This window comes from Arvicanthis niloticus, chromosome 12 (genome assembly GCF_011762505.2).
Source record: "Arvicanthis niloticus isolate mArvNil1 chromosome 12, mArvNil1.pat.X, whole genome shotgun sequence".
Lineage (NCBI taxonomy): Eukaryota > Metazoa > Chordata > Mammalia > Rodentia > Muridae > Arvicanthis > Arvicanthis niloticus.
This window is the reverse complement of record NC_047669.1, coordinates 20,719,251-20,745,321: the sequence shown is the minus strand read 5'-3', so window position 1 is coordinate 20,745,321 and position 26,071 is coordinate 20,719,251. Positions and strand designations below refer to the sequence as shown.

At 45.6% G+C, this 26,071-nt stretch overlaps 1 protein-coding gene across 25 annotated transcripts in view; it reads left to right on the top strand.

Annotated features, from left to right (window-relative positions):
• The window catches only part of Kalrn (kalirin RhoGEF kinase), a 592,635-nt gene that overhangs the window by 464,392 nt on the left and 102,172 nt on the right, over positions 1-26,071 (top strand). For 3 of the 25 annotated variants that reach the window (XM_034515136.2, XM_034515135.2, XM_034515133.2), the window contains exon 1: positions 13,175-13,412. The exons of 17 other annotated variants lie outside the window; for them this stretch is intronic. In XM_034515136.2, the coding sequence (XP_034371027.1) occupies positions 13,328-13,412 (85 nt within the window). In that variant the 5' untranslated portion in view covers positions 13,175-13,327. Of the gene's footprint in view, positions 1-13,168; positions 13,413-26,071 lie in introns of those variants that run through there. 5 more of the 25 variants (XM_076942864.1, XM_076942869.1, XM_076942865.1 and 2 more) reach the window with 4 other exon arrangements.

Here is a 26,071-nt window from a genome sequence, read left to right as displayed (position 1 = left end):
CACACACACACATGCATGCACACTCGTGTGCGCACACACACACATACACACACATGCATGCACACTCGTGTGCGCACACACACACACACACATACACACACACACATGCATGCACACTCGTGCGCACACACACACACATGCATGCACACTCGTGCGCACACACACACACACACACATACACACACACACATGCATGCACACTCGTGCGCACACACACACACATACACACACACATGCATGCACACTCGTGCGCACACACACACACACACACACATGCATGCACACTCGTGTGCGCACACACACACACATACACACACACACATGCATGCACACTCGTGCGCGCACACACACACACACACTTTTTGGTATAATTCTGCCTTAAGAGCATTAACCCTGGATTTCAGATTACTCTGCCATAACCTAAAACCATAAGAAAGTAAAAAGGCATAGAGGAACAATAGTCTCAGAACAGTTCCTTTGGGGCATGTAGCAACTGGTTACAAACTGCAGCTAGCTGGTCCCCAGTCCCTCTTTATTTGTACAAGTTTTGTGTGAATTTAGAGTCCACGGGGTAGTGGACTCTTGGGAGCATGATCAATAGGAGGACGGGGGTCCCTGCACTACCCATACAATCTCATCCCACAATAACACTGCCTTTATACTATGCCTGCAATGAAAAGCAGGCAGTTTTAGTCACAGTCTGTTGGGTAAGACGGCTCGCACTGTGATAGCAGCTCTTGGAGGTAAAAACAGGGAGATTAGAAGCCCTGGGCAGTCGTGGCTGCACAGCGAGTTCAAGCTAGTCGGGGCTATACGAGATTCTTTCCCAAACAAACCACAGTACTATTGGCACCTGAAACAAATCACTGAATAAGAAATATTTTAACTGACCCGGGCGTGGTGGAGCATACCTTTAATTCCAGCACTGGGAGGCAGAGCCAGGCAGATCTCTGTGAGTTCAAGGCCAGCCAGGGCTACACAGAGAAACCCCATCTCAGAAAAAAAAAAAAAAAAAAAAAAAGGAAAGAAGTTAGAATTGAAACTTTGCCTTTTTAAAATAGAATAAAGGCTGTAAGTGGCTCTTGGTCATGTTTCATTTCACCTGGGAAATATGGATTCCTTGGGCTTCTGGAATCCTAGAATTGCAGAAGATGATGGATTCACCCTCTCCTAATAACAGGTAACCCCTTCTTCAGAGTCCCTGACAAGAGGTGAGCCAAGCATGACAGGAAAAGCCTCAGAAACTGGGGTTTATAATCCCAGGAATCTGTTGGACTTGAGTAGTCCCGACACTAGGAAGTTCCTCATACTTAGCCCTCAGGTCTAGAATCTTGCTTCTGGCCAGCCCCACTAAGTGCTCCTTTCCCATCCCCCACCCAGCTCTTCTCACTCCCTGGCCACTGTCTACTTCTGATCCTTTTCTGGAATGAAGTACTGTGACTTACATATGAAATGTTAGATATCAGGGAGCTGGAGACGGCTCAGCGGTTCACAGTGCTTATTGTCCTTCCAGAGGACCCAAATCTGGTTCCCAGCACCCACATGGTAGCCCACAACCACCTGTAACTTCACTCCCAGAGGATCTGACTCCCTCTTCTGAACTCCACAGGCACACACATGGTGCACATGCTTACATGCAGGCAAAACACCCATACACGTAAAATGAATATCTCTAAAATCCTGAATTCTCCTCTCATAAGGCCTAAGAACCTAGCAGTTTCTCCCTGGATCTTTTATTAAATGCTTCAAATAAAACATGTCAAACCCAGCACTGCTAAGTTCTTTAAAGCAGTTATTTGTGTTTGTGGATTGATGGTCCTGTTTGCTATCCTTGGGATGGGAACTGGGCAGCCCAGCCTTAATCTGGATGTGGGCTGGACTCTTGTTTACAGACCTCTGGCCTGGTGTTCTCTGACAAAGGGCTTCAGGGCAAGGGCCTTCCCACTCTGAATGTCTGCAGGCTGCTCAGATCTGAGTACCCACTCCCAACAGTCAGCCCTTCATACAGATGTTTGGGCTGAAGTGGTCATTTGTATTACCTTCTTCAGTCTTCCTGAATCGCCTCTAAGAATTCTAAAAAAAAAAAAAAAAAAAAAAAAGTCTGTTTTCTGTCTCCAAACTAGATCAGCGCCTGTGGTGATCTGAAGTAGTTAGCCTAAATTACTTACATTAACTGTGCCTAACACAGAACAAATAGCTTCACTTTGAGGTACAATTTATCAGATTGGACAGCATAAACTTCCCACTATTATAGTCAAAAATGATTGACGGTCAGCATGTTTTGTGTGTTTCTGGTTTTGTTTTTGTCTTTTGAGACAAGACCTTACTAGCCTAGGCTAGTCTCAGATTGACCCTGTTGTAGAGGATAGCCTTGAACTCCTTGTCCTCCTGGCTCTACTTCCCAAGTCCTGGGATTACAGGCATGCACTGCCATTTATAATACATGCTGACGTGTTAGAATCCACTTGTCTTGTCCTTAAAAGGGCACTTGGAACCCTCAGTGGACTCCAAAAAGATAGGATGTGCAACGAGAAGGCGTTTGTTTTGAGTGGAAAGTCGATTGTTTTGTGTTATGGCCATGAAGCTGGTAAAAATGGCTCCCAGATTCCTGGATGAGTTGGGAAAGCAGTATGGAGCAGCAGCTCCTTTTCAGCCGTGAGCCTGGACTTTCTGGTGTGTGCACAGGCTCTCTCTTTAGAATAAAACAAAGTGACCGGAGGCTTTCCCGTGGTGCGTAGTGGGCAATAAGAAGAGATGGTGAGGTGGGCTGGGTAGCTGAGACTCTTGACAGCACAGTCACCCCTTACCTGGATCTAGCTGAGGGAGAAATCCAGGACTGCAATGACTGTGGCTCAGAGAGAGGAAAATGTGTGCCGTGGTCTGGGCAGCCAGGGCTAAGTCTGCCCTCACTGCTCAGGGAAGGCGAGCATCTCAGGTCTCTAGGCCTCTGTTGTAGCAGCTTGGAGAGGTCAGGCAGTGAGACTCTGATGCTCCCTGGCAACACAGACTGGTTAGGATCCTACTCACCGCCTGCCCTTGTCACCCTTGTCACTTGACCCTTGAGAACAGCTCCTCATGGAGCCTTAGCCTAGCCACGAAAAAACGTGCATAAGACATTGTCGGCGGTGGCCATTTTCTTGCATCAATAATCTTTATTTTAATTAAATTATAATTACATTATTTCCCCTCTTCTTTCTCCCTCCAACTCCTCCTGTGTCCCTTCCCTCTAACCCCTCTCTATCTCCTTCCCTCACTCCATGTCTAATTCATGGCCTCATTTTCTTTCATGTTATTGTTAGATACTGTATATGCACAAATATAGAAATACTACAAAGACTGACTGACCCCTTGATATTGTGGAAGACTAATGCCCCCTCTCTCAGGGGTCCTTAGACACTTGTAGATTCTTGTTCCCAGGTGTGGCTCCTTGAGCTTTTCCTCTCTGTGTGTTAGCATGTCTGTTAGTGTTGTTGTTGTTCAGACCTTGTTTAGGCAGCCATATCTTTGAGATATCATGGGTGTAGCTTCCCTGCCATTTCTAGGAGACACAATCTCACTGAAGACTTCCAGGCCTCTGGCTCCTATGCTCTTCCAGGATGTTCCCTGAGCCTTAGGGGCAGGAGTTGTATTTTAGAGGTATAAGCTAGGGCTGGACACTCCAACCATCAGTAGCTCTCTGCATTTTGAACAGACGTGATGGTTTCTATCTGCTGCAAAGAGAAGTGTCTTTGATGAGGGCTGAGAACTACACTTACAACTGAAGACTTGGAGCTAGGAACTAAATGTGACCATCTTAAATACCACCCCTCTGCCCTTTGCATAGTCTCTAAATAGCCTGCCTTTCCTTAATTGTGTCATTGCCATGGGAATGGGTTGTCTACTTTTCTCATTGTGGTCCATAGCCACCTCAAGGAACTGTTTCTGGTACTGTGTGCACTCACCTTAGTTTCTACAGAGCCCTGTAGGACACAGGAAACCTGAGGTGACAGCCTTGTACACAGCAGACCACGAGGTGACAGTGCACAGAGGCGGGCCTGAAGACCCTTCTGGGCTCTAAGTATTTCTCAGTCTCATTTGAATAGAAAAAAAAAGGTCCTTTCTATCTATAGAGATATCCCAGGAGCCTGTGTGTTGGATTCCCGATACTGCTGATTCACACCACGAACAGATTTATCAGCCTGCTATTCTGTAGATTAGAAATACAGCATGAACTGTACTGGGCTACAGTTGACGTGTGAGGAAGGCCATCTTCTCAGAAGCTCCATGGAAGAAGCTGTTTCTGCTCTTCTAGCTTCTGTAGCCACAGGCGTTCCATGGCTTGTGTTCCCTTCCTACATCTCCAACACTCCGTGTCACATGCCTCTGGTCCGTCCTTGTCACTTCTCCATAGGTCTTCTGCTTTTAAGAATGTCTGCAACTATACTGTGACTCCCCAGAGAACCCAAGACAACCTCCCTATGTCAAAATCCTTAACTGAGTCACATCGGCCATGCCCTTGATCTTGTGAGGTGGCAGATGAATGGGTTCTGGGTATTAGGGTGCCACTTGACAGAGTTGCTATTCTGCCTACCTCATCATACCACTCCCTGAACAGCCTGACTGAGCTTCTCACTAGAAGCCAGACATGTTCAACCTCAGGGGCCCAAGCGTTTGGTCTTTCTCCTGGAACACCCAACTTCTCTAGTTCCTTAGTTAGGGTTTTACTGCTGTGAACAGACACCATGACCAAGGCAACTTTCATAAGGACAACATTTAATTGGGGCTGGCTTACAGGTTCACAGGTTCAGTCCATTATCTTCAAGGCAGGAGCATGGCAGCCAGGCATGGTGCAGGAGGAGCTGAGAGTTCTACCTCTTTAGCTGAAGTCAGACAGAAGTCTGGCTTCCAGGCAACTATGGTGAGGGTCTTAAAGCCCACACCCACAATAACACAGCTACTGTAAGGCCACAAGTATTCCAACAAGGCCACACCTCCAAATAGTGCCACTCCCTGGGCCAAACATTCAAACCATCACAACCAGATCCCCACATGTCTGATGGCTCGAGCCTTACTGCCTTCACATCTGCTGGTGCCTGACCTACCTGGACATTTCTCTCCTCCCATTCCCCATCCCCCATCTCACAGTGTGCCTCCTTCCCTACCTTAATTTCCTCCTTTTCCTTTATCCATACCAGACATGTCAATAACTGTGTATCAACTTTTCCTCCTATGCCCCTTCCTGTAAACTCTTCCTACAGATGCAGAGATTTTTTGTATTGTTTTGATCATTGCTTCACCCCATCTAGGCCCGTGTATGGCATTTAATTTCTCAATATTTCCCCGCCGAGTGGTGGTGGCACATGCCTTTAATCCCAGCACTTGGGAAGCAGAGGCAGGTGGATTTCTGAGTTCGAGGCCAGCCTGGTCTACAGAGTGAGTTCCAGGACAGTCAGGACTACACAGAGAAACCCTGTCTCGAAAAACCTAAATAAATAAATAAATATTTCCCCGGAAGGAAGGGAAACCATGCACCCTTGTGGAATGGCCTTGGAAAGGGCCAGGCTCAGCATGTGGAGAGAACTAGTTCAAGTCTTAGCAGGAAGACCTAAGGACAGAATCATGGGATGATGTCTCATGCTGGGCCATGTCTGGGGACATGAAACTAAGCATCACTCATTTACTTAGAATGAACTATGAGTTGAGGTCCTCAAACATGCCATGATGGAAATCTTAAATAAACTGGCATGAGTTTCACCCCTACAAAACTGACTTCCCACCTGACACATCAGAGCAGCACCATAGGACCCCAGGAAACAGCGGGATGCTTCTTCTGCCCATGGGAGAGGACATGTCTCTGACTGTCAGAATTAAATGCCCAACCTTGTAGTAGACACTCAGCAAGTATATACCTACATAATTGGGCCTCAGCCAAAGCAATAGGCTTGCACCTCTCTCTACTCTCCCTTAGGAACACTTTGACCTACTTACAAATGAGCATTTTTGGAAATGGATAGAACCTGGAGTGGTTGTTTTTAGCAACTCTACCTGCCACCACCTTTCCCTTTGATAAATGGCTCCCTCCTCTGGGTTCAGCTCAGACGCTGCTCAGCACAGATCTCCAGGAATCTGTCCTTGCTACCAACAGCTCTATCTCCAGCCCCACGGAAGAATATGAACACTGATCATTCTGGAGAGACACCAGGTCTTCTATGCTAGCATACATTCTCCACCAGTTTACCTTGGGCCTGACCCAAACCAGAGGGGGATCTGAGGTCCTTTATTGAAGAAAGGAGTGTGTTGGACAGGGTGAGGTAGTATTAAACTCCTTTCGGGATAAGTGTGAAAATCGCAGGAAAAAAAGCAGGAAGGTGCTTGGTGGGCCGGAGCAGAGAAACACATCCCTGGAGTCCTGTAGCCAGCCACAGGATAGATGATGTGCCCACAAGGTTAGCAATGGCTAAACCACGCTAACCAAAGACAACTGGAAGGGATCCCTGTGTATAACCCTGGCAGCCATCCTTCTTCCGTACTTACCACCATTAAAATAAGGAATCATCCGGGACTAGTCACATGCATGTATATTGTACAGTTTTGAAAAAGACATACTTGAAGCTCTAAAAGTTAAATTCAGAAACAGCATACACATCACACCTCTCTCCTCAAGTCTCCAGGGCTTCTGCTCAGCAGTAACTGTTGTCTCTGGTCCTCTTTCCACTTAAAGGAGAAACCTGTGTATCATGTCCAGGCTTGGCTCCATCTCCAGTTTCTTTGTCCATCGTGGAAAACTGATCCACTGCTTCTAGAATTCAACCAGATCCTTTTTGTCTTTGATCGGGGAATATGTTTGATTAAATCTGCGCTTCCAACATAGATTCCCATTTATATGCTACCCTGTCAGCTTAAACCTTGGCAGGAGTGGCCTAAGGACCAGGGATCAGGCCATAGAACCAAGAGTTCTGACTGAGGAAAAGAGGGACTGTTCAAAGGCCAGATTACTTGTAGAATAAGGGATAAGTACCCAGCAAAAAATTTATGATGTTAAGTCGTGGCCACAAAGGGAAGCCAGGACTGGGTTACTTGGAGAAAGTTATGAGCCATCCTGGTGTCAGCAGTCAGACAGATCAGAGGTCAGAAATCAACACAGGGAAAATGATAATTAAAAGAATATTGACTAGTGGGCAGTAGTGGCTCACGCCTTTAATCCCAGTACTTGGGAGGCAGAGGCAGGCAGATTTCTGAGTTCAAGGCCAGCCTGGTCTACAGAGTGAGTTCCAGGACAGCCAGGGCTACACAGAGAAACCCTGTCTGGGGGGGAGGGGCGGGGAACATTGACTATGCAATCATAGAACATAACAGGAATGAGTGCCAGGCACGGCAAACACATTGTCATCACGACTCTTTATGAGGTTAACATGAGATTATTCATTTAAGTTCAAAGGTTTCAGATCAGCCTGGGCAACACAGTGAGACTCCCATTTTCAAAGAATAATGATAATAACAACAATAACAACAAGAAGAACGGAAGAATGGGGGCGGGGTTGGGGAGGAACCAGATGTCAGAGTTGGAGAAAGGCTCCTGGTTAGATGCTCCGTAAACTGCACACACCGCTAGACTCTTCCTAGAGAGTGGGGTGTAGAGGTCAGCTTCTCTGCCCTGGCTTCACATAGGAATCCTTTGTTGGGCTTTTGGAATCTATCCATAGTCACTACAGTAGAGATGCAAAAGTGGGGCCAGTCCTCTGGGCACACTAGGGCCCATGCGTTCAGCCTCCCTGGGCCTGGATACAGGGAAGCTGGAGGAATGGGTGTTCTGAACGTGCTTGACACAGAACAAAGGTTCTCAAAGAATTATGCCTGAGCTAGGGCAATGTTGCTATCCCTTGTATCCCGACCTGGGCTGTCACTAAGAAATATGAAGAAATACTGTGATCTAGAAAACCCATGCCCCGTGAATCTGAAACAGTATTCCTACAGTAAGAAGTGGGACATCTGTGTATTGATAGAAAGGACAAGTAGGTACCTGTGGTAACAGCCCAGTGTGACTCCAGGAAGTGGCTAACCTGAAAGAAACCGTAGTCATACTAGTGCCCCATGAGAGACCCAGCACTGAAGAATCCCTGGTCCAGGGCATCTGCAGGCCAAGACCCATGAGTCCTTTGGGGTTTCCTATTGCATGCAATGGGGTTGAAACATAAAATGGGTTGGTAGGTGGGTAAGTAGGTAAGAAGGTAGGTAGGTAGGTAGGTAGGAAGGTAGGTGGGTAGGTAGGCAGGCAGGCAGGTAGCCTGATTTAGACAGCCATCTTCACTGAAGACGATGCCAAAAAAGTATGAGTCTTGGCCACCTGCAGAAATCAAGAACAATCTAAATATACTGCTACAGCTCAGGGGGTTTTAGCCTGAGCTTTGGAAATAAGCCAGTAACTTTTTCAAAAAAACTCTCTGAAATAAGAGTCAGTCAGTCAGTCAGTCAGTCTGTCTGTCTGTCTGTCTATCCATTCATCCATCCATCTGTCTCTCTTCCCTCCCCACTCCCTGTTTTCCCCTTTCTCTGTTGGCTTCATTCCAATGGAACCTCTTCCCTGGTTAGAGAAAGGTGCTTTAGGCTGACGTTATACCAACTTCAAAGTCTTCTACAAAGAGATTGCTGCTTTCTCACTAGTTCTTGCTGAGCTCTCAAGGTTTACGCTTATTGCATGAAATCGGATCAGATGCTACGTCTCAACTGAGCCCTGTGACTGACATGCAAGCTCAGGTCTTGCTTGAGCTCATCTTTGGAGTAGGGGATGGTCAAGAAGAGGTCAGCCACATCCAAAAACATGCTTTGTGCCAGGCTCTGTTCTAGAAACTGGGTCCAGGGTAAACAAAACCAATTCCCGACCTTGTGAAGGCAGGATGGACTCTTCAAAAAAAAAAAAAAAAAAAAAAAAAAAAAAAGTAAAAAAAAAAAAATAAAAAATAAAGGTGTTAGCCCAGAAAGAAGCATGGTTGGCAAATAGGTGGAGGGAGATAGTCACCACATGAGTGGTTCCCACATTGTAATCTCCGTACCAAACCAGCGTCACCCGAAAAGTTACAACAAGGAAAATTCTGAGGTCCACTCCACACACACTTAGTCAGAAACTAGACTGGAGCAGGAATTTGTGCTTCAGCACGCCCTCTGGGTTATTCTGATACACACCATAGCTCACCAGTGGCTCTTCAGCTGTGCAGCACATTACAAGCCCTGGGGAACGTTTAAACCTCCCGATGCCCACATGCACTCAGGGTCAGTGAATCTAGACAGGAGAAACCTGACCATTAATGAATGATTCTCAGTCTTTCTCCCATCCATGTAACCTTCCGGGAAGCCTGAAAAAGTACCTATGGTTTGCAAAGCTCTCTGGTGATTTGTACTGACAGCTGTGCTAAAAGCCACGGACCATTCACCATTCCTTCTAAGTTATCTTGAAAATGCAACACATTGCCGGCAGTGGTGGCTCCTTTAATCCTAGCACTTGGGAGGCAGAGGCAGGCAGATTTCTGAGTTCGAGGCCAGCCTGGTCTACCGAGTGAGTTCCAGGACAGCCAAGGCTAACAGAGAAACCCTGTCTCGAAAAACAAAAAACAAAAATAAAAACAAACAAAAAAAACAAAAAGAAAAAAAAAGAAAAAAAGAAAATGTAACACATCTAGATACAGGCTAAACAATCTTGTTGCAGGTCTCCAGGGTCCAGGCCAGGTGTTTCCGGAATCTCAGCCTCCTATTCAAGGCATTGAAATAAAGGCTCATACAGATTTACAAAGTAACAAGGAAACTTTGTAGAAAGGCAAAGCAATAGTACAGATCAAAGAGAACCATACTGTCAAGAGGCAGTACATGAGCTCATGTAGGCAGACTACATGAGTGACGGTAGAGGAGCTCTTTTGACTCGGACTAAAGGAAGGGACATATTTTGTGTTGTTCTCTATTTTAACCAACAGCCATGAATTATATTACCTCTTCTCTACAACATGTCCATTCCCACAGTGCATTGAATTTAATCATATGTATGCCCAATGATGCATAGGCATAAGATAGTAAATAAAGGGGTCTCCTTAAGTGTTTACTGGGGGAACCACTCAAAACTACTCTGGGTTGGACCAGGGTTCCTACCCTTGTATTTGGGCATAACCCAATTAGAATAAGATTGAATGGGGCTTGTCTAAATTCCATAATTGTTAAGGAAAGGAGGGGCTTAATACATTGTTTGGAGTAGGATATGCGTTTAGCTCAGTAAAGGTGGGTGTCCCAAGTTGCTAAGTGCATTGTTTGAGAGGGGCGTATGTGTGTGCATAGGACACGCAGGTGAGGGTTCTGAGTTGTCAGGTGCATTAGTAGAAAAAAGTTGTGTGCATAGTTCAAACCAAGTGAAGTTTGCTAAACAGTTCCTTATGCTGGCTCCCTCAAGTTGGGCCACTATTTTCTTAAATCCCTGAAACAGGTGTCCCTTAGGTGTCTAAGTAAGCTGTGTTCTTGGGGAGGCTAGCCTAGTGTTGCCCACTTTCTACCCAGTGGCTGGGGAAGAGCCTGGAACCCAATGAGCACTCAATAAAGAGTTGCAGAGTTAATGAAAAAGCCAACACGAGTGCCCTGTTGGTGCTCAAGACATTCCTACTGGGGTGTAGACACTGGCTAGTCTCGTTCTAAGAAGCCACTGAGGACAACAGTGAGACTCTTGGGTTATTGATGTTGACTCTTCACCTGGAGGTTTTGGGGTCGTTTGGTTTGGTTTATTTGTTTTTCTGAAGCAGGGTTTCTCAGTATAGCCCTGGAACTCCATCTGTACACCAGGCTTCTAACTCATAGAGATCTCCTCTGACTCCCAAGCCTTGGGATTAAAGGTGTGTGCCACCACCACCCGGCTTCTTATTGAGAGTAGAAGTGGGCTCCTATGGGGGCCAGTGGAAACATGTGATAGGCCTGTTTTGCATCTACAGGACTTCTGGAGGGCCTATTAACACTCCAATGTCTGAAGTGAGAGCTGACCTTCTCTTTCTAAGACGAGCCAGTTTTTTTTTTTTTTTTTTTAGATTTTATTTATTTATTTATTTATTTATTTATTTATGAGTTCACTGTAGCTGTCTTCACACATACCAGAAGAGGGCATCAGATCCCATTACAGGTGGTTGTGAGCCACCATGTGGTTGCTGGGAATTGAACTCAGGACCTCTGGAAGAGCAATCAGTGCTCTTAACCACTGAGCCATCTCTCCAGGAACACTTAATTAGAACATCTGGTACTCACCGAGAAATTATTATTCTTAGTAATACTATCTAAGGTGTGCTGGTGATAAAGCCAAAGGCTTCACACATGCTACACAAGTACGAACCCTGAGTATATGTCTAGCCCCTCACCAAACCCCTTTGAAGCATCTTTTACTTCCTATCAGGATGTTGCACATCAAAATATCACAGGGTACCCCATAGATACATATAATTTCGATATCAATTTAAAGAGAAATTCAAAAGAAAAAGAATGTTCCAGGATATCAAAAGAAGTGGATCTGGTATTTAGATAAAATATTGATCTTAGCACCTGAGTTAGTTCTGAGTATGGTTCACACTGGAAGCCCCACATTCTGGTAACTCCTAAGAGCCTGTCCCTCTCCTGTCTTTCTTTGTTTCCCTGAATGATCAGATGTCTAGATTTTATTCCTCTCATCAACGGCCCCCAGCTGCCACCTTTTCTTTGTTTCTCCTTTCTTCTTTCTTTCCTTTCCCAGTGTTAACTGTTTGCATTTGGCTTTGATTTTTCCAGACAGGTTCTCACTATGTAGTGCTGGTTGTCGTGGACCTTATTATGTAGACCAAGCTGGCCTTGAACACACAGAGATCCACTTGTCTCTTCCTTTCTAGTGCAGGTATTAAAGGTGTGAGCCACCATGTCCAGTTCTAGTGCTAACTCTTTTTTTTTTTTTTTTTTTTAAGGTTTTGTTTTGTTTTTTGTTTTTTTGTTTGTTTGTTTTTTGGTTTTTTTTGTTTTTTGTTTTTTTGTTTTTTTGAGACAGGGTTTCTCTGTATAGCCTTGGCTGTCCTGGAACTCACTCCAGGCTGGCCTCAAACTCAGAAATCTGCCTGCCTCTGCCTCCCAAGTGCTAGGATTAAAGGCGTGTGCCACCACCGCCCTTAAGTGCTAACTCTTAAACCCAGGCCCTTATACATGCTAGACTAATCTTCTACTCCTGAGCCATATCTCTAGTCCACAGCTCATTTTACCCCTAAGGACTGGACCTGCTTTATGAATGTTTCATCCTTCCGACAAGCCCCTTCCCCTAAAGCTGGGCAAACACTAGTGGGAGCAATGTACTGTGAGGGATTTGCTCAGTGATTCATGGTCCAGTTGATGCTGTTGAACTTCAAGGATGCTGGTAGACACCAAGCTTGGTCTTGAACCATGAAAAAGACATAAATTACAGGGATAAGGAAAAAGAATGATAAATTCATGGGTTACAGAAGGGAGGAGATAGTGGGAGCCCTCTTCAGTAGGTAGGTGGGGGGCTTGAATTTTGTCTGCAGGCATTCACTCACCGGGACAAGTAAGCACCTCTGCTGGTGTCTTTTATAAATCCTAGGCAGGGTCCTGCTATGCAGCCCCAGCTCATCTTTTAACTCCTGAACCTCCAGCCTCAGCCTCCCTAGTCATGGACCACCACACCCATCTGTTTTCGTCTTGTTTTATTTTAAAGAGAAAAACTGAAGTTCAAAAAAAAAAAAAAAATTGTCTAGCCTAAGGTCAGACAGTCAGCGGCAAAAGTGAGCTTTGAACTGTAGTTTTTATTATGCCAAACCCAGAAAACCTTTGCACATCATTTTAATAGGGAAACCGATAAGGAAGTGAGGGAAAGAGATTTTTAATGAGAGGAGATAGGGGAATTTGATAGGGACAAAGTATTCTAATCTCCCCCATTCCACCTCTTTGGTCTCATCTAGCTCTGTATTATAAGCTAAAGTTGATTATGGTAGCCTTTAGAAGTCTCACCTAAGTATCTGTTTTGCGGCAGGGGATCTAGGTAACTGAGCTCTCAGTACTTGCTGGAAACCCATAACCACACAGGCACGTTTCATAAGGCTCGGGGACGCTGCCGGCGTCCCCAACCAACAGCTGGACCTTGGAACTCCGCCCCCTTAGTCCCTCCCTTGCCGCCTGGCCCCTCCCTCCTGTCTAAGGTGGCCCAACTCCCTGTAAGTCCCAGCACCGCCGGGGTGCGGGAGGAGGACTGCGGGCGGGGACGGGACCTGGCTCACGGCGGCACCGAAGTTTCCTACCGCCGCGCTGTCACCCCGGCCGGCGTCCGTGCCATGCCGGAGCACTGGGGGCGCGCTGCAGCATGAAGGGTGGCGATCAGGCTTATACCAGAGGTCCCTCTTTGGGCTGGCTCTTTGCTAAGTGCTGCTGTTGCTTCCCTTGTAGAGGTAAGTGGCATTTTAACCGGGCTGGCGGGACTGAGAAGGCAATGGGGTGAGGGCTCTGGAGAGAGGGTGTGCTGTGAACCGCCTTGGGCTCAGTTTTCCAGGCAGGAGATCCCGCTCGAGCTAGGGGATGCCGAGTTGCAGTTTGGGGACGCAGTTACTTCCCAGCGAGTTTGGACTGGGGGGATGCGGATATAGAGTAAGAGGGACTTGGTGAAAGAAGCACAATTCAGTGCTCATTTACATATGGATCTCAGCTTCGAGATTAACTGGCTCCTGGCTAGAGGAATATCTTTGACACCGGTTTTCCTAAGTAACAATTTTCTTATGGGGCTGGAGATCACTTTTTTTCTGCTTGGGCATTCACAGACCAACGTGGATTTACAGCTTTGGGCCAGACGTTGGCTCATTAATTAACCAAGAACTCTTTTGTGGACCTAATTAGGACTGTATTTAATTATTCTGCTAATTTTAATGTCATTGAAGAGACTGGCAGGAAGCAACCAGTTTCCCCAAAGCAGTTTGCAAAACAGGGTGAGAAAGGACCTCAGAGGGAGGGTTATGGGTTGTGAAGCACTGAGAGAGAGAGAGAGAGAGAGAGAGAGAGAGAGAGAGAGAGAGAGAGAGAGAGAGAGAGAGAGACCTCTGAACTGTTCATGTCACTTTACCATCTCAGCTGGGAAGGCAGGGTAAAGAGTGTTTATATGGTTAGAGACAAAAGACCATGCCCGCCCCCACCCAAATTTTTTTCACCTATTAGGCTTCGGCCTCCAGCCCTATTTACAGAGCCTCAGTCTGAGACTCAGATCTCAGCAGTACCCATACCACCTTTAGATGGAGGTACCCAGTGATCCATCCTCACAAGCTTGACAAATTCCTAGCCCAAAACAGATGTGTGGCTACAGAGACTAATGAAATCCCGAGGACCTTCTTCCATGTCATTAAGGCTCATAATCCCAGCAACAGATTCTCTCCGTGTCTTCATTAATTCGAACAGCCTGAAACGGAGCTGTATCCTGCTCCAATCGCTGCTTTCGTGGGGAGGAGGGGTCGGAGTGGGCAGGGACCGCTCCGAGACTAGAAACCGTGCCTGGGAACTGAAGGGAAGGAGTGTTACGGAGGAGAGGAAGCCGGAAGCAGCCAGCGGGATCTTAGTGGATAGGTTTGTTCTCAAGTCTCTGCTGCCTGCATTAGGGTAAAGGGTTTCCAGGCAAGATTTCTTGGGAGTCCGTTTCCTGTCAAAGAGGAGTGTGGGGTTTTGGGCGGTGGTTATGTCACTTGCAGCTGGCCTTCTTGGATCCACATGGGGCAGTACTGTTTTGTGAGTCGCCCTGGCTATCCATTACTGAGTAGAGGAATGCTGGGACCTGCAGGCTTTGTGGCTAGGAGGGGGGCGTGGGAAAGGGGATGTTGCTGGAGTTAGCTGGCGCTGCCGCTGCCGTAGACCTCGGACTGAAGTTGGTGCGAGGCAATGAAAGCAGCTAACAAAGCTGCCACTTCTTACTCTTTTTTCTTTTTTTCTTTCTTTCTTCTTTTTTTTTTTTTGTTTTTTTTTTTTGTTTTGTTTTGTTTTGTTTGTTTGTTTGTTTTTCGAGACAGGGTTTCTCTGTGTAGTCCTGGCTGTCCTGGAACTCACTCTGTAGACCAGGCTGGCCTCGAACTCAGAAATCCGCCTGCCTCTGCCTCCCAAGTGCTGGGATTAAAGGCGTGCACCACCACTGCCCGGCCCTACTTCCCTTTTTTAAATAAGACAAATCATCGATTTTGTCTCTTTACCTGCTGCTGAGAGAATTTGCTCTCTTGCTGCCTGAGTGATGAAACTCATGAGTCAGAGCCTACAGCTGTGGTTCCCTAGGCCACCACCAGCTGTGGTGCACCACCGCCCAGCCCACTTCTTACTCTTAACTAGATTTCCAAGGTGTGAGGATGGAAACTGAGTCCTGACCTCAGCTGTAGGGGCTGGGCAGAGTGAGATAGAATCTGAGGCGTACTACCCATCTCTACCCTCCCTCAGAACAGAGTGGTGGGAGTCTCCACTCAGCCCCAGGGCATCAATTCAGCGGCAGGCAGAGAAGATAAGGTCCGCATTGAAGCCGTCTGCATCCCATCGCCTGGAGCCCCGAACTTTGTGGGAAGATGCCCTGCTGCCAAGGAAAAGACACAGGGAGGGGTTCTAGTGGAGGGTGTTCACCAGCAGGAATTATTCGGCTGCCTACTCAGTGGAACCAGTTTCTCAGGTCTTACAGACCTACTACCATTAAAAGGCAGTTTCCCTACTTCTTCTTCTGTTTTGTTTTGTTTTGTTTTGTTTTGTTTTGTTTTGTTTTGTTTTAGTTTGGTTTGGTTTGGTTTTTGGTTTTGGGTTTTTGGTTTTTTGAGACAGCTTCTCTGTGCAGCCCTGGCTGTCCTCCTAAGTGCTGGGATTAAAGGCGTGCACTACCACTGCCCAGCCCTACTTCCCTTTTTTAAATAAGACAACTCATCGATTTTGTCTCTTTACCGGCTGCTGAGAGAATTTGCTCTCTTGCTGCCTGAGTGATGAAACTCATGGGTCAGAGCCTACAGCTGTGGTTCCCTAGGCCAATGGGCTTTGACAACCTGGTTACTAGTCATTCAGACTATGAGGGGCTCAAAACCAGAAGGAAGGAGCACAAGGCCAAAGAGATGGTGAAGTGGAAGGTGGGGCTAGGGGTTTTTTGTTTGTTTTTGTTTTGTGTTTTGTTTTTTGGGTTGTTTTTTTTTTTTTCTTAAAGTTTAGGGGACCTTACTGAATTTCTCTGGGCAAACCTTTGTAATCTTAGTTGGTGTCACTAGGAAAAAAGCTGGTATTCAGTAAATGCCTGTCTGTGGCCTGGAAATTTCACATTTGAGGAAAGCACGCACTCACTTAGTTGGGCTTGTCTTTTGATGTGGAAAAGCGAAGTTTCCCCTTTCTTACTTACTCGTTTATATTTTGGTTCTGTTGAGTACTGGAAGATTACAAAGATTTGAGGAAAGATGAGCTCTCCTTCCTACTTTGAAGTCCAGTGTTGAAGGAAATAATAAAAGGTCTACTACCCCTTTTCTTACAAGGAAATAGAGATAGGTGAGGAGGAGAAATGAGACATTTGCAGCTGCCTTTTTTGACAGCAAAAACAAACAAAAGTGAAATAATGCCCTAAACAGAAAGAAAAGAAAGAAATACCAGCCCGTGTGTATCTGAAGGGCCATAAATTATTGGTGTCACACGCTGTGAGGGGACTGGGCACTGCTGTGTCTAGCCAAACTCTCCTTAAAGCCCAAAGAAGTGGGTCAGTTTAAGAGAATTCTTCAGTTATCGTAAAGAAAAAAAAAAAAGACAAAAGACATCTGGGCTAGTGAGCAAGATCACTCAGTGTATAAAGGTGCTTGCAGCCAAGCTTGACAACCTGGGTTTGATCCCTAGAATGTACATGGTGGAAGGAGAGGACCGATTCCTTCCAAGTTGTACTCTGACTTCCACATGCAAGCTGTGTTATGCACCTACCCACCACTACAATCAATCAATCAATCAATCAATCAATCAAATTAACTAAAAAATATTGTTTAAACCTGTGCCGTGGTGGTGCATGGCTTTAATCCCAGTACTCTGGAGGCAGAGGCAGGCAGATCTCTGAGTTCAAGGCCAGCCTGGTCTACAGAGTGAGTTCCAGGACAGCCAGGGCTGTTACACAGAGAAACCCTGTCTCAACAAAACAAAACAAAAATTGTAATTGTTCAAGATCCTTTCAGTGTGACAAAAAGGATCTCAAATCACCTGAAGACTATATGTCCCACAGAATTTTGTGACTTGGATCATAGATCCCAGATCCTTCTAGAAGGAAGCCATTTTAGGACCCTCAATTTTCCAATCAGCTTGTGGCTTTGGCTCTGTGGACAAGTATCCCTCCTGGCAAGCTTTTTCTCACCACCATCCATCCTTCTTGTCATGTGCAGGGTCTTGTTTACATATGTGTACTGCAGTTTCTGTGTCCTTGTATTTGAAACCTGATGCTTCATCTCTTTCCACGCACACTGAGACACTGTAGCAGGCTAAGCATCTAAGGGGAGGGTGGCAGTGACTTAGTCCAGAAGAATCCATTCATGAGGTGCTGGGTGACCCTTCCATGGTCCTTGCAGAACAGGGTACTTAGTTCCTGCTTGTCTCAGACATCTGAGGGTATAGATGGGTTTCTAGAGAGTTACAGGGTATCCAAAGGTATCATCGCATCATCGTCCATAGTTATCTCACCCTTTTCTGTCTTTTCCCAGACTCCCTAACCAGGAACCTTATGACTTAATGTGATACAGCTCATTTTATAAACTGCTTATGTGTGAAACCATGACACCTAGTTCCTTCAGAAAGGTGTTGCTAACCTGGAAGAGGTACCTTGTGACACTTTAACTCACTACACAGGGGACAAAATCTTTGTGACACCATACATTATTTCTTCATCTTCTAGAAGTTACCTTAACCATTGTCTTAGTTAGGGTTTCCGTTGCTGTGAAGAGACACTGTGACCAAGGCAACTCTTATAAAGGACAACATTTCATTAGGGCTGGCTTACAGTTTCAGAGGTTCAGTCCATTATCATCAAGACAGGAAGGAGCATGACAGCATTCGGGAAGGCACAGTGCTGGAGGAGCTGGGAGTTCTGCATCTTGTTCCAAAGGCAAACAGGAGAAGACTATCTCCCACATGGTTAGGAGGAGTGTCTCAAAGCCCACCCCACAGTGACACGCTTCCTCCAACAAAGCTACACCTATCCCAACAAGGCCACACTTGCTAATTGTGCCACTCCCTGGGCCAAGCATAATCAAACCACCACAACCATGAAAACTAAATTCACCATTTGACATTCTTCCCCAGTATACTTCTTGGGTCCCTTCATCCCCATTGGTATACCTCAATGTGGGAAGAGGTAGCATATACACACACTGTTCCCAACTCAAATCCTATGGTCTTCTTTACATCTCTGACTTCCATATGTCTCTTAACTAGGGAGAAGTAATGAGATATTAGCTATTCCCTAGATAACAGTTGTGGCTGTCATGTCATAAATCCCACTTTGGAATAGAAAGTTTAAAATGCAGTTCTGTGTCATTTATGTATTTATTTATCTGTTTAGTTAGTTAGTTGGTTAGTTAGTTAACTTCCAGGTAATTTAAAAGTCAGCAAGCAGATGAACATCCGAAGTTAACCTAAGCCCATAAAATTATGCTGTGTATACACCTGACTCCAGACGTCTGGATTTTTTTTTTTTCTCATGATGTTCATTTTAGGAACCTTAACATAAATTTCTCTTCCTCCCAGAAACTTTACCCTACCACTTTTTTAAAATGATAATTCTTATCATCCCAACTGTATAGAAATATACACTGTGTCACAGGGTCATTAAGGGCATACAGGGGGTAGACAGTAGATCCAGAATCCATCCTGACAACCTGCCTTGCACATCTAAACTTTTAATCAGTTTTTGAAAAAATATAATAACCCATTAACTCCAGTGTGTGGTGTCCCCGTCGCTCTGGGTATGGGGTCATCTACTGGCCCGTGATGGGCTTCCTAAGAGCCACACCCTTAAAGAAAACTGACTCTCCCTCCTGCAGGACCCTCCACTGTTGGTTGTTCCTTAATTAGGGACTCCTGAGCCTCTTCCTGTTCCATGCTAGAATGTTAACTGGTTTGACATGCGCAGACAACCACAGTCCTATGAGTTCGTGAGTGTGATGCTCCAGTCACATCCAGTTTGCACCTGTCCTTCCCAGCCTCTGGCTCTTAGGGTCTTTCTGCCCTTCTTCGGTGATGGTCTCTGAGCCTTGGGGAGGGGTGTGATATGGACGTCCTAATTGGCTGAGCATCCAGTACTTACTCCCTGCCCTTCGACCTGTTTGAGTTCTTGCATTAAGCACCATTCACTACGCAGACGTTGCGGAGCTGTGGGTTTCTGATGTGTGAGAGCTGCAGTAGTCTCCAGGTAGAGAGATTCAGAGGGTTGTTTGATACTGTGTCCACTTGACAAAATAATAGTAGTAGGTTCACCCCTAGGGTCTATGAGGTTCACAAACATTGGTTCTTAGTCAGATGTGCAGTATTGGACATGTGTGGAACAAACCTGAAATTCAAGCAGCTGGGCATCCTCATAACATTAGGGCCACTACTACACCCAAGTGTATCTCACACCAGCCATCATTAGTGCAATTCACAGGGTTCACTGCTGGGTAAGAGCGTTAATGATTTTTTTTTACCTTCCAGCAGCCTGCATATTACCTTTCAGTACTATGAAATCTAGTCAGCAGGGGAAAAGCTTCCTGGTCAGCACCATCTTGACTCCTCCATATCCTAAGTCCAATGTGTCTTCATTAATAGGGGCATTCTGATTTGTCCTGTCTCTTAAAAACATTGCTCCTCTTCAGTGGCTGTGGGCCTTGTGTTCTCCTTCAGATAAAACCCCAGACCCAGTCCATCCATTCCCACAGAGTCCTGGAGAGCCAAGGTGCTGAAACCTGGCAGGAAGAGGGAAGGAGTGTGTGTGTGTGGTGGGGGGTGGGTCTCAAACCGAAGTGCCAAAGTGGAAGTTAGAATAAATAGGAAGCCCGACTTGTCACACTTCTCTAGAGGAGGAAAAGAACCAGCCCAGCCATTCATAGCAGAACTAGAATGCCTTCCCAGGAATCCTTCCTCTACTCCATCTCCTTGGGAATGTAGCATCTCATCACTGAGATGCCACTGAGATGTGCACAGATCACGGCCCAGGAGAAGCTTGGATGTTGACTGTGGAATAATATGCTGTTCCTGGGGGTGATGGTACCATCTGCCTGCCATTAGAATTAGATCTGCCTGCTTTGCTTTAAAGACTCTTCTATCCAAAGATGACAGTGTATGCCATCGTGACCCTTTATCATTCCTAGTAGACAATCATGTGACTTTGCTATTGTTTGTTTTGACCCCTGGTTCAGTTTCATTAAAAGAAAACTTTCTTTTCTTGCCTAGTTATTTATTTATAAAAGACTTACTATGTTGCCCAGGTTGGCCTCAAATTCCTGGCTTCAAACCATCCTCCTGCCTCATCCTCCTACCTTAGCCTTCCGAGTAGCTGGAACCACAGGCATGTGTCCTTAAACAGATGGTGGAAATGAACCCACAAATGCATTCCTCTCGTTCCATCTTTGACTGCACCTAGTTTTATGTAATACTGTTTTAATTTACTTGACAAATGTTTGTGATCTGACTGCATGCTAGCCCTGCACTGGACACCTGGGAGAGGGTGGACTCATGGTGTGCATACAGTAGGCTGCTGTGAGGATCAGTTAAGGTGAAGGACTCAGCATAGCGCCAGGCATGGGGCTCACTTGTAAATGCTGCAGTTACTACTGACCATAGCATGCTGGCCAAGTCTCTGGCCTCTGGGTCATAATGTTATAAATCTGCATCCCTAAACTATTTTAATGGTCCTGGCTCAGACCATCACCACTGTACTTCCGAGTTGTGGAGAGTAGTCAAAGTAGGGAACAAAAATTTGTCATCTTCTTTTTAAAAAATTTAAATCAATTTTAAAACCTATGAATACTGCTGGTGTCATAATCATTTTGTTTCATAAAGGAGTCAACCAAGGCCGGAGAGACTTAAGTGACCCCACGTTGTCCTTCTTTTGAGTGGGAATGCCACTGTTTTGTCTTTGCTGGGGATGGAAGCCAGGATCCCACATATGCTAGGCAAGTACTCTACCCAGCACTGTACCCACATTCTCTAAAAAGAAAAGGCCATTTTCTCCTGCTTCTTGACCCCAGCTAGCAATCTAATCGAAATGCTTGTCCCCCTGTGATACAGCTACTGTGTGCTTAGACCCTTTGATGCTTCTCCAGACTGTTTCTGCCTGGTTTGGAGGAAAAAAAGAAAAAACCTACACCCCTCACTCCAAAGTTCTTGTGCTCAGCTGAAGTTTAGACAAGGCCGCCTATATCCTTCATAGGTAAGGGACGAGGTGCCTTGGCTCTCTGCCTGGTCTTTTTCAGTGACTAATAGGACTCATCTTTCAACTTCTGTAGGTAGTACCACTTTCTGTGTGGTACTTCCTGGAAGGAGGGGAGCCCTGGCTACACCCTGAAGTGGCTGAGAGGCTGCCAGTGGCCTTCCTGTAAAAGAGCAAAGCTTAAGAGTTTCCGAGCGTGTTCTTCCACATTCTTCCTGGCCCTCTGGTGACCAAGGTGAGGAAACTCAAGTTGGAGGGAAGGGAAGCCCCTTCTGTTGCTGGGTTAAGGCAGCAGCTACTTACATCTGTTGCTCTGTGGTTGTTAGCATACGTGAGTTTCCTCTCACCAGATCTCAGGACGTCCCTGGCTCCTCCACTTCCAGTACTAGACTCTGCATGTTGTTAGGGATAAAGGGATGTTACCTACTGCCAAGCTTTTTTGTTAAAAATGGTGCTGAACAGACCACGCAGGCCAGTTTGCACAGCCCGGCTCACACCAATGCTGGGAATCCTCTCTCTCCCGCTGGCAGAATGCCTGGGAGCAGAAGTAACCTTGTGTGGTCAGTCAGGACAATAGTAGACATGCTAGTCTCAGCCCCCAGACTCTAACGTGATTTAACAAGCTCCCTGGTGGTCATAGACCCTGGGGTGAGGCACAAAGGCTTAGTACCTCTGGTGTTTGCATTTCCTCTGGCTTCCTTTCTCTTTCTGGTTTGTTCCCTCTTCCTCCTACTCACTCTCACTCTCTCTGTGTCTCTCTGTGTTTCTCTGTCTCTCACTCTTTCTCTTTTTCTCTCTCTTTCTCCCCTCTCCCTTCCCCCAACTCCTGAAAGAAAAAGCATTCTATATGAGAAGGCCACTTCTCCCCTGGGGAATTCTTGTTTGGGGAAGTCCAAGAGGCCTTCTTGGCATTCACTGGGCTGGGGGCTGGGTGGGAGAGGGAATGAGGAACCAGGAGAGCTCTATGCTCTGGGAGCTTCCTGAGCCTGTGGGGTGAGGGTCCTGTGTTGCCTCCCTTCTCTTCCTACTGTGATTACAACAAAACCAAATGCTAGACAAAGGAAGACTTGGCTACAACTCTATTCACCTCTTTCTATGCAAATTGGCTCCTAATTTACATAATGTTTTAGAACTTGCTTTTATTTCACCTTGTGAAATCTTCCAGGTGGACTTTAGGAATTTGTTTCGTTAGCTGGGTGGCGGTGGCCCACGCCTTTAATCCTAGCACTTGGGAGGCAGAGGCAGGTGGATTTCTGAGTTTGAGGCCAGTCTGGTCTACAGAGTGAATTCCAGGACAGCCAGGGCTACACAGGTAAACCCTGTCTCACAAAAACAAAAACGGAATTTGTTTTGTTGTTATCCAGGAACTCACTCTGTAGACGAGGCTTGGAACTCATGAGATCTTTCTGCCTCTACCTCCTGAGGTGTGCCCACCACACCCAGCAGGATTTTTTTTTCCAGTGATGGTGCTGTCACTCAGAAAGTTTTACATGCTGGGCAAGGGTACTATCTGTAATCTCTGTCCTCAGCCCTCCAGGATAATTGGGCGGCCAAATTGCTGCTCTGGAAACAGACTTGAGCTAGAAAAAAACTGCTGGTGTGAGTTTTGTGTACCCCTTAAGGCTTGTGGGAAGCTATGAGGAGGGCTGTGGGTTAGGACGCAGATGTTTCTGAGATGGCATGTGGACACACTAATGCTTGGATGCTTGGCCTGGAGCTCGTCTGCCTTCCATACCTTCCTTTGCTGCAGAGGTAGATTTTCTGCCCCCTCAGGAGATCTATGAACTCCAGAGGCTGGAGCTGCAGCCTCCCTCCTCTCTGTGTCATGTGATTAATCTCAAAACTCAGGTTCAAGAGTTCTGTGTTTCTGTTCTTCGAGACATTCCTTAAAATATAGGCCATTAAATCCATAAATATGAGAAGGAAGGGTCGATATCTTTTTCTATCTTGAAAAAAAATTAAATATAGGCAAATGAAGATAAAATACCATCCCTTAAACATACCAACTTGCAGAGCAGTGGTTCTCAGCCTTCCTGATGCTGTGACCCTTTAATACAGTTCCTCAGGTTGTGGTGACCCTTCAACCAAAAATTATTTCATTGCTACTTCATAACTGCAACTTTACTACTAAGCAATGTGTCAGTTCCTAAAAACCATTGGAAATATGTGCTTTCCAGTGGTCATAACCCACAGGTTGGGAGTGAGTGTGTGTGGACATTTACAGGGGTTACAAAATATTCTAGACTTTGAGAACAGATTACTAACCATTGGTAGCTTGAGATTGGCTCATAGTGGTTTCTTCTAGGGAGGAACCAGACACAATACACACCCAGGGACTTCCTACTTTATTTGAATACCTGGGACCAACCGCAAACTGAGGTGCCTATTTAACATATCAAAGCAGTCCTGGCCACCAGACTCTCCAGTCATCCCTCAATCTCTACCTGTTTACAGGTATGGCTGGCATATCCCCCACTCTCTTCCCCCCACCCCCTTCCATGAGCTCCACAGACCAGGGCTGGGCTGCCTTCCCCGTTCACTCTGGTCTCTCCAGAAACCTCTGGCTGTGCTTCCTCTACCACACCTAGGAACACTTGTGTCCTCCCTTCCTTTCTCTTTTCCTTTCATCTGGTGCCAAACCCCAGGTCTGCTTTGATACATTCAATAGGCACCTCTGTCGGCCATTTGTCCAGGGTTTAAGACCTAACAATACCACTAGATATCTTTTAATCATGCATCCATGTGAATTGTCCATATTCAATCAGCTTCCTTATTTGAAGTGATTTCTCATTTTTGCTCTAAACAATATTATAAGGACAACCTGGCCATACCTGCATCCTAAGGACAGATTCCGAGAGAGGGGGCTCTTCCCTAGGGGGACATCTGAACTCGGAAGCTTCTGTGCCCCCAGTATAGCTTCATACCCTTTGAAAGGAGCGGTGTGCTGGATTTTGTTCAGTATTATGGAAAGCACCCTCTGGAACGTGGAATTTCATGGCTCCCCAACTGTTTACTTCTGTTTACATTTTCTGAATTAACTTAATTCTTTTATATGAGAAAAATGCCCTGGCTCAGAGTATAACAAACTAATACCTTTGATTCTTGGGCTATGTACTAATATACAGAGTCTAAAAATAGAACTGTATTTTGTGGTTCTGTATTGCAAGGTAATAGATTGCTGTAGTGAGAGGCTGGGTGGAGAGCCACCGTGACTGAGTGCTGGATCGACTGCTTTTCTCTGCGACCTTGGACAACTTAGATAAATAAATTTGTTTCTTGTTTTTTTTTGTTTTTTTGTTTTTTTTTGTTTTTTTTTTTTTTTTTTGGAAAATAGAAACGACCATGGAATCTATTCATGGAGATTTTTGCAAAGCATAAATGAATTGACATATATAAACCACTCAGGCTGGTTTGTTTTAAGTGCTACAGAAGTGTTTGGTTGTTATGGAACAGCCAGAAGTCCCAAGTGTCATGTTCAAATGATTCCAGCAGTTCCTTAATCATGTGGAAAGTTAAGGCATACACTTTCTGTGTCACTCCAAAATGTTGGAACTACCGGAATTCACCAGGTGTCAAAGACACAGTATCAAAAAAAAAATTTTTTTAATTAAAAAAAGTAGAGTGCATCAATTGTTTTAATTGATTCCATGTTAAAATGGAGATAATATTCTGCAAGTCCTTGAGCTGAGCAAATTTGGGACTAGTACTCATAGAAAATTCTAGATACTAGTAGCTAGATTCATGCTCCCAAATATTTTACAGTCCAGCTTGGGAACTGATTGGTAGGTATGAAACAGTTATAGCAAGCAAACAAGGAAGAATTAGTCACCAAGAACAAGAAGGCTGACACTCCAAGTTCCCATCTGATTGCTAGTTGGTGTAATTAAACAGCTGCTAAGGGGGCCATCTGGGAGGCTTCCCAAAGCACAGAAGGCAGGTAAGGACTTTCAAAGGACTCCATGTGAATAGAGGAGCAGAAACATTCAGAGGACCACAAAGAAAGCAGGTTAGAGCCGCCTTTAGAGCTGCTCTGCCCAGTCTGTTTATTCCCCGGGGTTCAGCGGGCTTGAAGTGAAGCTAGCTCAAACTGAGATGTCCCTCTGCTGCACACACCAGCTTTCAAAGACACGGTATCAAAAACAATTATTTTTGATTAAAAAAGAATGTGGAGTGCTTCAATTGTTTTAATTGGTTCCATGTTAGAGTGGAGATAATATTCTGCAAGTACTGGTTGTAATGAGTATTATACATTGTACTTTCACCTCTTTTCTTTCTTTCTTTCTTTCTTTCTTTCTTTCTTTCTTTCTTTCTTTCTTTTTGGTGGAAATTGGGGAGATGACAGTCATACTAACTATAGCAGATGACTTGACCTTTTAAGGGGGAAGGTAGTGAAAGCAGAACGCACCTGCCTCTTTGTTTGGGGGAGACAGAGCTGGTTGATGGATCCGGCCAGCGGGAAGCCCAGCTCTTTGGAAAAAAATCTAGGATAACAGGGACCCAGCAAACTGGAATTTTCTCCCAGTTCCTGAAACTGCCTTGACCAAAAATCCTTTCCGATGGTAGCCACTTACATCTGGTGTTCACAAATGTCTACTGAGATTCTGGGGACCCTCTACCACTCTGGGGACCCACGTCCATCTAAAACCACAACTTGGTAATCGACAACCAAGAGCCAAGAGCTGGGTCCAGCTG